This window comes from Pyrgilauda ruficollis, unplaced genomic scaffold, assembly GCF_017590135.1.
Source record: "Pyrgilauda ruficollis isolate IOZ18807 unplaced genomic scaffold, ASM1759013v1 scaffold4, whole genome shotgun sequence".
NCBI classification, from domain to species: domain Eukaryota; kingdom Metazoa; phylum Chordata; class Aves; order Passeriformes; family Passeridae; genus Pyrgilauda; species Pyrgilauda ruficollis.
In genome coordinates this window covers 18,924,598-18,937,275 of record NW_024525489.1, presented here as the reverse complement: position 1 = coordinate 18,937,275, position 12,678 = coordinate 18,924,598, and the positions used below count along the sequence as shown (strand labels likewise).

General features: G+C 35.6%; 1 protein-coding gene across 9 annotated transcripts in view; it reads right to left on the bottom strand.

Moving 5' to 3' along the window:
• QKI (QKI, KH domain containing RNA binding) overlaps window positions 1–12,678 on the bottom strand; it is a 152,202-nt gene that overhangs the window by 67,540 nt on the left and 71,984 nt on the right. For 4 of the 9 annotated variants that reach the window (XM_041476817.1, XM_041476819.1, XM_041476820.1 and 1 more), the window contains exon 4: window positions 510–560. The exons of the other annotated variants lie outside the window; for them this stretch is intronic. In XM_041476817.1, coding sequence (XP_041332751.1) covers window positions 510–560 — 51 coding nt within the window. The remainder of the gene's footprint in view (window positions 1–509; window positions 561–12,678) is intronic. 9 annotated transcript variants of the gene reach the window in all.

Sequence of the window (12,678 nt, the reverse complement as noted above, 5' to 3'; positions counted from 1 at the left end):
ATGTGATGTCAACCAGGAGAAACTCAACGTGAGCTTTCAGACATGTCCCTAGCACAGAAACAGAGACAGGTTTTGTACCGGTACGTCAGAGGTTGCTCAACTGCCCAAAGCGAGAACGCCAAAGAGCTGATTTGAACACCAGCAGCTGGAGGCAAGAAACAATTGAAACTTTTTATTTTTTTAAGAAGAAAATCACTTACGACCCACCCAACAAATTTTCATTTTGTAGATCAGTTCAAAAAACTCCCAACAATTTTTATCACAAAAACTCTTCTAATATCAGAGCTCTATTTTTATGCCAATTGGGTATTGCAACAGTGTGTAACTCATGTGAAACCTCTCTATCATCAATAAAAGCTTAAATATATTCTTCCTCACATAGAATCATACAAAGCAAATTTAGGAAAGGGGGAGAGGCTGAGGTTCTTTTTCAACCAGAGTCTCCTCAAATAATAGTTGATTTGCAAAAACTCACTGGAATGTTTACAAGAAGTAAAACATTTACTTGCCTCTACCTCCAAAATTGCTGCATCATGGCTGTCTCTGCTCTTAAAGGAGACCTGAAAAGCAAAAAAAAATTGGGCTTGTGCCCTATTTTGCTTCTTTAAGATGTTTGAGAGGCATGAAGAGTTGGAATTAGGGGTTTTTTTCCCCTGTGATGGACATGAATTATTCCTTCTTGTTTACACTTGAGACTAAAATTATTTCAAGAAGCCATAATATAAGACAACCTAGTAAAGGAAAAACAGTGCAAGAATCAGCAGAAGCTAAGTCACAGAAGACAGAACAAACTTTTTTTTTTCCCCTCACCCCTACTTCTTCAAGTTCTCCTCCATTTGGGTGATGAATAACACAAAATCCTTTTCCAGAGTTAAGCATTCTTGCACTATCATTATTTGTGATTTGCACACAAATGTATGTTTTAACACTGTGCATGCTAAAGAAAAAAAAAAAAAAAAACCATGGAAAAAACCCCAGAAATTTGACTGAGGTTGTATTTTCAAATTTTAAGATGAAAGATTTTAAGATGAAAGGGGAAAACTCAAGTCCTTTTCAGAGACTCTTTATGGTTCAAAATAAGAAAAATAAGCAAAAAAATAATAGTTAGAAGTTCTCTGCAAATGGAAAAGAGTGAAAAATCCATGAACTGGCTAGCTATAAAAGGGAGACAAACATGACTTTCTCTTCCACTACTAATATAGCCTTTAAGACATTTCCTGTATATGCTGTAGTGATGCAGTTATCAGAACAGAAAAGCTGTAATGTATGTCCTAAGAATTATCATATTTCATCTTATAGCACCAGTAAAATAAAATTAAAATTTATGCTAGATGCAAAGGAGCAAAGAGTATAGTTTATTTTAACTAATGCCCATTACTGCTGGGGCAAGTAGAGTAGCTCATAAGTATTAAGTGAGATGGGATGGCACCATGTATTTCCATTAAAAAAAACTGTTCAAAGCCCCTTCCTATTCCTTCCACCCCCACTTCAACTATGTAATTATCATATATGAAAAAGGAAAGTCTAATTTTTTTTGTTTTTGTAAAAAAGGAAATTTAAAATGCTGCTTATGAAAAACATGGAGTCACCAAGAAAAATAAAAGCACGGTTCCTAAAAATAAGAAAAATATATCTAAAGTACATCCTTAGAAACTATTTAAGACAACAAATTCTCATGAATTATAGATCACTGAAAAGCTACACTCAACCAGTACAGGGTTGTAGTCAATATTTTAAGCCAAATCAGTGAACTGGCTGAAGGTTCTCGTCATTACACACATGGAACATGATCATCCTGAAATGCTAAACCAACATTAGATAGGCCAAAGACCTGAGCATCTTTACCACAGGTCTGTTACTCAACTCAGCTCTCTGTTATCAACAATTATAATATTACTTCTCCAACTGCAACACGCAAAAGGCACCAATTCAAACAATACTGGCACTTAAATAAAAGCTCCAATGGCATAATTAAAAAGGGGTTATTTTGGTTTGTGGGTTTCGGGACAGTTGGTTTCTGTTTGGGGTTTTTTTGGTACATTTTGCTTTTGTGGTTTTTTGGTTGGTGGAGGGGGCATGTTTGGTAGGGGTTTCTTTTCTCCCCATATACATATTATAAACAGAGAATGGAACTAAATAAAACCAGGAAAAAATAAACAAATTCCATGTTTCTTTAAAATATTGGGGAAAAGTCTATTTAAAAATGAACTACAATTAAGAAAATTATGTTTCATTTAGAAATTACTTACAGACGTCTATAAAGAATCAGATTTCAAGATCTATCACACAAAAAAACTGTTTCAAAGCTATGGAGAAAAAAAATCACAAAATTACAGATTTTTTTTCCTCCTTTCTGTTGAACAAAAATTATTTTCCTCAAAAAGTGCTTACTTTCCTGGGAGAAATATATGGTAACATAGCAAGCTAGAAGTCGAAGTGAAAATATTTTAATACAGACACTCATGTATCTCACATCATAGAACGTGAAGGTGAAGTTCAGCTTTGCAGGTTGAGTCTATTTAACAACCAGCTGTCACTGAAAATAGCAGCCCTGACTCTGCTACTTCCACTGAGCTGCCCCTGCTGCTCAGACAATTGTGCAGGGGCCAATTTAGGAAACTCACAAACTCAACTGACTCCCGAGGATGCACGTGAAGCAGTGGGAACAGATGTCCTAGGGCCTTTAATGGGAACTGACCATCAGATCAATCCAAACATAGTGCCATACCACACAGAGAAAACCTTCAACAATTTGCAATAGAGAGATTTTTGTCCTCTGAGAACTACTAATATGATTAGAGCTCAGGCATTACTCTGCTTAAGAGTGTGTGAGCCTCTTCAATCCTGCATAATTTGACTCAAATTTAAGTAAAGACACTTTGAATTAAATTCTAATTTAAGGATACCTATGGTTACTTCAATATCCATGATATCACCTTCTTAAGGCAAAGTGCATTTATATAGTGTAGAATCACTTTAAGATTACCAAACATATGAATGATAAAAACATATTGCTTTTTTTTTTTTAATTATGTTTTTAGTACCCTTTTTACTATGCAATACATAGTACATATGCAACTATTTATCTTGATACCTCTTCTGTCTATACAATTACCTCATACAAAGTATTAAATCCCATTTAAGTGTTACAGAACAAAAGTGCCAACTGACTTTGGGGGAAAAAAATATCTAAGTAATCAAGTCAAATCAAGTAAAAATCGAAGTACCTCAACGATCAATTTCAATGCTATTCTCCATAGGTATTTGAAATAAATTACTCTTCTGCTGTAATTTACAAACAATGCTTAAACTCTATACTCAAACTTCTTGCTGCAGACAAGGGAGAGACACCTTCACAAAAAAGTGCTTGCCTAAGTCAGAAAAATCATCAGTGAAAGTTGTTGATAGGATTTTTTTCCCTCTGCTAGTGAAGCACATTTTAATTATTCAGCAAGCTACTCTAATACTCAACAAAAGCAAAACTGAAGTTCCCAATGCAAGTTCCTCATGCTCAACTAAGCATATGCAGTGTAACCCCGTATCTTCCCTGTTCTGCCCCCAACCCTCACCCAGCAGGCAGAGTTAATATGATTTACTCCACTTTTGTAGGATGTCACATTCTTGTGATGGGGACAAAAAGGTGGAAACCATCTGCACTAAAACTTTATTGACTGACTTAGTACATAACATAAACTATTTAGCACACCAATGCTCAAGTTTCACAAGGCAAGGAAGGCGTACACTGCAGTTGCAGTGTATACAAAATAGAAAGTAGGCACAGCTCATCATCTATAAAAATGTTAAAGGAGACCAACAGCATGAAATACACAGACAAATCAATGGATCAGGAAAGAACATCAGAAAAAAAAAAAAAAAAAAATGAGGTGGCTCAAAGCGAGATGGGATGTTTTTATTTGGGCACTTAAACAGATACAAACTCTTTTAATAGCTTGCCCTAACATGATAGGACATGCAGGATAACATACCTACTGGAGTTTTAAAATATTGCCCCATTTTAGACAGGAGATGTTATTTCATTACTCTGAAGATACCAACAAATAAGCTCTTAAACCTCTGACGATGCAACAGTATACAGAAATGCCACAAATACTCAAAAACACAGTAACAGTTTTTCTAATATACCTATATAAGAAAAGGCACAAAGATAATAAAGAATTACACCAAAAGATAAAGTTTGCACTGTATATGTTCACCAAGAGTCCAAAGACCAGCAAAATTACCTCTGAATAAGCATGTAACATCTGAAACTCCAGGTTTCAGAAATCATTAGTACAAAGCTCCACACTGAGCTTTTCACTTTGTGCATTTCAAATGTTGCCTTTATATATGGGAATAAGCTTGGGGTTTTTTTGGTGGTATGTCACCAACCACACACAGTCCCAGGACACTGAATTCCACGCACTCTGCAAGTCCTCTATGTCCTAATGTTCACCCCATCCTCCAAGTAATTATGTGTCTCTTAACACTATTAACCACTGTAAACGCTGGTATGAAGAACTGAGTGAACAGACTAGAATTGAAATATCTAGTTTGATACGTATGAAAAATCTCAGAGAAAGCAAGAAACTGTTTATCATCTTAGAAAATGTACTTGCAAAAATCACAGATAAATAAGCATTAGGAAAAAAACCCCTTTTGTGACTATTGTCACAATTTTCTGGAGACTTAACACCTTGTTCTCAGTTTCCTCCTGATCCCTCAGGCCTAATTTTATTCATCTTATACTTACTGCATTTACCGTTGGCTGTGTTGCCTCACTTCCTTTTTAATAACTGCCTTTCATAGTCTCAAATTGGTTGCACAGGTGAGGATACGTTACTTCTTTTTTTTTTTTTTCTTTTCGAAACAAGCAAAAAAATCTCCAAAAGCCCTGCCTGTTTAAAAGAAGTTTAGTTTTTTAGTTTTTCTAATTTAAGGCCAGTAACAAGACATACAACAAAAGACCACTACTCTAATCATTAAAACTTGTTGATGAATACTGCTCAGGATTAATGATGAACTGGCTATTACATGCATGTCACACAGTATGACCAAAGTAACAGCATTTAATGTATCAAGAAAAAAAATAATTCTACATTAAGATTTTACTTCTCTGAGATTAGATGTAAACAAACCACACTGGAGTACCAAAATTTTAGCTTGATCTTTACCAACAAGCTGTTTTCATTTTAGCATATAGGAATGTATGAAGCCCATGATGCACAAAACCAGATACAGGGGAAAAAAAAACCCACAAACACATAAAATGCAACTTGATCACAGAATTGTTATCTACTTCAGCAGCACAGACACACACAAACACACTGTATATACATATGTACAGGTATAACAAAAGCTTTGTGATCTCTGTAAGATTTTGATAAATTAGACTGTAAATTACACTACATTGAAATTTTATTCTATACATCTTACCCATTATGCCTCTTTTTGTACTTAAGCTTATCTCCTAGTTATTTTTTCCAGTTTTAGACACTTTGACCAAAAGGAATAGTCAGGATGATTTAATCTGGCCTTCAATATATCATAGGCCATTACTTTTCAATAGAAAAAGAACTGCTCTGACAGTAATCATTAAAAATTGGTTTAGAGTGTATCCAAGGTCATCATAACTTGACTCTGCTAATACAGGGAATTAAAGTTTGTTTCTAGATGGATTCTTCACATTTTCTGTAAGAGAAATCTCTATTACTCAAAATCTGATTTAAAGAAAATTCTTAGCTTTGAGGCACAGATATACCAAGGGCTAACTGGTAAATTCTCTTTACTTTCTTTCACAGTAAATTTTAAAATTTCACACCTTAACCTCATTCTCAACTGCCCAAATGGCTAAAAAAATGGACAGAAGGGATAAAGAACATCAATATCATTGCTGAGTACTTTAAAAAATCTTAGGTAGTTGTGCTCAGAGTGACCTCAACTAGAGAGAATACTTCAAATAGCAGATGCACCAAGTACATTGTTATGCAGCCAAAACCTGCAAGTACAAATGTGAGACATACTCTATAGGTCCCAACCATAAATAAAATATCGTTCACATTTTCAGTTTTTTAGTTGTTGATCCTACATAGGCAGGATCTGAGCCTGCAGGAAATTATGATTCATTGTGTACCTCTGCAATAAAAACCAAGTTTTACGACATGCTTTCAGCAGGACTGTTTTCATCACAAAGAAAAGAGCATATTTAGCAGGTGTATATATATTTCAAATGACAAGTACCATCAACTCAGATTATAGGGGGAGACAGAGGGTCTGAATTTTCCTCAGTGGTACATAAACCCTGTCAACAGAATGCTTAACAGTATTCTTCTGGATGACTATTTGGAGAGCTGCAAGCTCTCAGCTTCTAGCCTTTTCATGTCCTAAAGTTTAGTGGTAGAAAAGTTAAACTTTTTTTTTTTTCAGAGTGTACCAAGAAAGTGAACTTTTCCCATATGACCAAGTGTACAATCATTTTTGTTCTGCTTCTTAATGAAATTTGTGAAAACTGTCCATGGGGAGAGTGCAGAGAATTACCATATTTCTGCACTGTAGCTGGCATTTCTCAAATGGGAAAACCCCCCCAAAATCTTAGATTGGAAAAGAGAATTCCCATTCAGTCTTAGACTTAGAAACTTCACTCTGGAGCACAATCAGACACGGCAATTCCTTCCAAAAGGAACTGTAGGTCCTGCAAGAATAGTAAAGAAAATAAAGGGAAACATGCTCGTCAAAAATGGTCCAGGAAAGGCAATTGTAAAGTTCCATTCTTTTCCACACCTGAACACAGCATATAATTTCAGCACAGAAATTTTCCTCTCTTCAAGAAGATCTGTGTGTAGAGATTATGTGAAAATACAGAAAATTAATATCTATTCAAAATTGGATATTACGTTATTTGAAAATTTTGTATATGGAAATAAGTTTCTCTAAAAGCGAATACAAGAGTTCCTCGAAACTGTAACTGAACACATAACAAAGAAAATACTCCAAAAATGCTAATAATTTTTTTTCAAGTGAGCAAAGTCAGTGAAATGTAATTAAAACGATTTAAGCAGAAAAATGTGACAGCCTTGTTGCATTTTTTTAATAGGGAACAAAATTACAGTATGTCCATTTAAGACTATTCATTCTGAGTCTTCAACTTCATTTGAGGCTGGGAATTCACACTGAATGCATGATAGTCTGAGGAAACCTAAACAGAGTGGCTTTGGGATTACAAAAACTGTCTGTGGCTGGACAGTGTGGGCTGCAGTGCTCACCTACAAAGTGAAATGACCATTCATTGTCTGAGCAGAGGAAGCCCTCTAATCACTGCAGAACCTAATCCTAAGTGGATGAACTAACACAGCTACACGAACAGTCTGCTGCAGAACTGCTGTGCCATGAAGTACGCCTGCTAATCTGAATGCATGTCAAACTCACATTCCATGGGGTTTTTTTACAGTGCAGAAAAAAGAAAACCGGAAAAAGCTGTAAATGAAATAGACAGAGATAACTGCACTTCAAAATGCCAGATCATAAAACATCTTATCAAGTTCTTATTTAATGCTTATCACTGTTTACCTGGCATGAAAGGGCAACTGTAGGTAGGAACTAATCTACATTTATTGACTTTATGAATTACCTACAGAAAGCATAACCAATAATCATGTAGCAACTTATTATTAAATATAACAATTTAATGAAATTTATCAGTTAATATGCCCAAAAGAACATTTACTTTAAAAGAAAAGCAGACTGCTTAAAAAACAAACCAGTTATGATCTAAGTGCGTTTTCTGGTCTTCTTTCTGTAAACCACGATCAATTCACACAATTAAAACTTTTTTTTCCTAAGCCTGATTTTTCACAGCACTTTGCCTGCATCCTGTGATATTATAATGTTCCACTACAAAATAAAATCTAGCTTTCTGCTCTTTAACGATGACACTCTGTTTACGTTTTAAGAAAACAAGAAAATCTTTCAAGTCCACACCTTACAAATTCTCTTAAGAAACTGTTTTATCTGTAATGATTTTTTTTGTTTGTGTACGGTTATCTCTAAGACCAGTCATTACTGCAAACCATTCAGTGTGCGCAATATGCCTTCTGAGCAAACTTTATTAATTGTGCCTAATTACTGCAGGCAACCACTCTTACTCTGCATGTGACCTCTATTCACCTAATAGCTGAAGCTCTGAAGTTCTACTTGAATTACCATATCCACCGAGCTCCTCAAAAGAATTTCGTGTACACGCTTTAAAGCCGCTACAGTAATTACTCCTTTTCACTTACTGTTTCACATTTTTGGCCAAATTAGTCTAGCATCAAACATTCAGCTTTCATTCCAGAATAGAGCTGTTCAAGCTTGCTGAACACAGACCTTCCAAATTTCCTAAGGAAAGCAACCAACCCATTCCTTAATATTTTGTATAAACAAAATAAAAAACATTTAAGTGTTATTATAACAATTTGATACCCTTTCTTACTGCCTCCTGATATAGTTTATTTTCACTGTTAGAATATTCTTTAGCATTGATATCTGAAATAGCCAAAGTCTACCAAATCTTCTATGCCAACTTCTTTGCTTTACTCCTTGTTACTTCTGTTCAGATATGCAAAAAATAGCGGCTACTTAGAGAAGTCCATTTCAGACTGCATTAGAAAACATGCTTCACATACTTGGAATAGAAAAACTCAGTCAAAAACTTGAATTAAAAAAAAAAAAAAATCTGCCATGTAAGATATGTAAGATGCCACGTCATGATACAATGTATTTTCAAAAAAACACTGAAATAATGACCAATGGGAACAGATGCTTCACACAGAGGAACGAGAAGGAATAAGAACAAGCATCTTCCAAATTTGCAACTCTAACATTGGAGCTGAGGTTTCTTTTTTTCCGCTTCTACTATAGCCACTGTTATTAAACAGCAGGATTCAAGACTCCCAAAGATTTAAACAATAAAATAACCAAAGCTCACCATACACTACTACACCAAAAAGGACAAAACTCATTTTTCTTTACTCTCACTAGGTTCATGAAAAACCAAAGCCGCCTCCAAACAGATGAAAATATTCTCTTAATTTTCTTCACCTCACGTCTTCCCCACCAGATAAACGAGGGCATTATCACTGTTTAATACAAGTTTTAATTGAGTACTGTCACTGGTGGGAAGAAAAGTGTGGAACCACTACTTTCCATATCAAACAAAGCAGGTAATTAACAGCTACTCTGGCACAATCCCTTATCACCAAAATACACAACACTGTTAAGTTCTCTCAATGCGAATGCTTTGCTTCAACAAAGGAAAGCTGATGTTTCAGGGTCACATTCACTCCTTTAATACACAGGCATAAATTTACTGCTCAGTCAGACACCTATAATTAAACACAAGAAGAATATAATTCTAATATTCAGACAGGCTTGCGTATGAGTGGGATATCTCCCCCTCTAAAGATGATTGCCTTTCATTTTTTAGTTTCAAGCAGCTACAGTTCACTTAGTTTTGATTACATAGCAATTAGATATGCAAATACAAGAGATCCAAAAAAATGCTTTTTCAAATGTCAGATTGTAAGCAATCAAGCTTATTCTTTTCTCCCGTACACACAAGCTATTCATTAAATAGCTATTGTCTTAAAAACATTCCAGGAGATTGCATTTATCAGTGTTTTAGAAGCAATGGGAGTGCACATTACTCAGAACACCGCTCATCAGGGAACGAAATCGATCTTACAATTACTTTAATATATTCATGATAGTGGTTAACTAAGTTGAAGCTATGTATCATCTTCTTTGGGCATTTTTCCCACCACTGTTGTTATCAATACTGAAACTTACTGCATCATCAAATTAACCAAAACTCATTCATTTATATATTTAATGACAAACACGTCAGTAGTAAATGTCACAGCTAAAATCACTGAATTGTGAATTCTATATTTTTTCATCCTATATAGAAAATCGATTCTGAATTATTATCAAATTTTCCACTGTATCTTACATATAGGCTCATATAATGGAAGTCCCTATGAAATGATGTAGTTAGTACAGTTTTGGCAGGAACAGCCATTGTGACACCTGTCCTTTTTCTTTTTCTCCCCTGAAGGCCCACAGACACTTTCTATTACAAATACAGACCTAGAATTCCCCATGCATCTAGACCACATACAGGTTCTTGGGTCTTTGTGACGTATTTCCTTTGGAAGCAGTCCACAGCTTGAGATCTACTGATCACTGGTATTAAAATGGTGGGAAAGGATGTTTGGCAGCAGCTCTGAAGAGAACAGGAAAAGGCATCTACTATAAAAAAAAAAAAAAAGGCAACACTATATGGACCGGTCTATAAAATAGTCTTAACCACTGATAATTTGAAAACTCGTTCGCGCAAAATTCTAAAACTGAAGAATAAAACGGATGGTCAGCTGTTTCTCTAAAAGATCACAAAGTCACCTCCAAGCTAACAGGAGCGGGGGGAAAGATTCCTAAAAGCAAGCCCATGTGTTCAGAGATTCAGCTGTGCAGAAATGTACACCAACAGGGGAAGCTGTGGCTGAGCTTTCAAGCTAGGTAACTGAAGTAAATATTTTCCTAGCTGATTCCAAGATCACCAACCACCCTTCAAGATGTCTCTTACAGGAGCACAGATCCTTTTTCAAGGCCAGGAAAGCAGCAAAAATTACAAGAGATGCCCGATTCACGGGTCTGTTCAAAAACCTGAAAAAAATCAGTTTAGCTCTGAAGCCCAGCTGTAGGCCCCAAAACGTTCTGCAAAGTCAGATCTAAGAAAAAGCTGCAAAGGTTTTCTACAAGAACTGATATTTATGAGCTAACAGATGAATATGCATGTGACAAATTATTTGACATTTTGAGGGTCTTCAAATTTCCTTTCCTCCCCCCCTTCCCTTAAATACTCAAGGTGATTTTCTCTTTCTGTCCCCTTGCAATACAGGAGCCTTATTTAACCAGCCAGTAAGGTAAAACTCATTGCCTGTTTGCTTGCTGTTGTTGCCTATGCAATGTTTATATTCCATCTGTTACTTCTTCCCTAAGGGTCACTATAAACAACTGTTTGAGCAGCAAACATAACCTGTGTATTTGAACTCCTACCCACTACAGCCTAACACAAAAAATGATACAGCTGACAGGGGAATCTGAATAATTCCCTCTCAGTCTCCTGCAAACACTCCTGCATCTATTACATGGTCCTCCAAGAAGACACTGGGAAAAATCCTGTATCTACTACTGTAAAATACCAGGATCCAAAAAGCATGCTCAAAATGCCACATTCCTGCCCATTTCTGCTTCTGGCAAGACTGGTGATACAGCATCGTCCAAACAAATTCACCATACTTAATACTGTGACTTGCAGAATCAGCCAGTTGCAAGTGAGTTTAACAGGAACACAAGTAAGGTGCCAAGTATGACTTAATTAAAATCATTACACCTTATTCTACCTGGTAGATTCTTTTACTATAAGTCATGAACCATATATTTGACTGCAAGTAAGAGGTCTGAAGCCTGCAATAACCAAATCAGACTTCCTTAAAAGAGCTGAAACACATAATCAATAGTAACTGTGTTTTCCTCTTCAAAATGTTTCTGCAGGAGTATATCTGATTTTTCTTTGAAATGGAGAACTCTGGGTTGTTTTTTTTTTTTAAGGAGGCTTAATTTTACTACCAAATGAACTATTCCAAAAAGGTACATTTCAAACTAAATTGAACTTATCATTTAAAAGGCTGGATAGTGAAAAATTCCACTAGTCAGGCTGCAAAAACCAATTTTGGTATTTGCAGTACCCTTGTGTCCTCAATGCATACTAATTTCCAGAGTAGCTTCAGTATTTCAAACCATATAACTTTAAAATTTATCACTTATTTTGATTTGTTATACAGCTTATCTTAAGACCTTTTCTGATTCATGCCGTTGTGAGTCAGTGTGAACTAAGAGATTTAAGTTCTAGGTCTTTCTGTCAGTCAAAATTTAAGTGAACATTCAATTCCAGCACTGTCAATTTGAAACATGGGAGTATCTCAGTCACCTCAAAGACTGCTTGGTCATCTGTGGTCACCTACTAGACAGAAAATGACTACAACATACTTTATCAGCACAGAAAAACCTCTATTTCTCTCTATTAAACTTAGTATTTAATCTAAATTTTGTCAACTACCAGCTTTTAGTTCTTGAAACTATGTATCAGCAACAGTACATTTCACAAGTTCAGCAAGCCAGTTACAGTATATGCCAAGACCCCCAACAGCCTAAAAATTAAACTCCCTTGAATACATATGGTTGTAAATATGGGAAATATTTGAAATCAGTAGCTCAGAATCTTAAGTGGCTCCAAAATAATTCCATGACATGGACCAATTAAAACAGGTGCTTCAGGTGCATTTAGTAGCTAAACATGGTTTTCAATTCTTTATCAATCTGACTGCCACAGAAGCATTAATTGTTCTGTGTGGCTCAGGACTGAACAGTCCAGACATACGTTTATAAAAATACTCCAAAGAGCCCACAAGCAGTGGCAGAGATGTTCTATTTCTTATTCAAGAGAAACATGCAACTGCTAAACTTCACAGTACTTTACCACAGAATAGACCAAGTGCTGTCACCATTTCACTAACGCAGTGTTAAAAAAAACATCTAACAAAGAAATCACCACAATACCAGTATCAAATCAATATTGAAGAA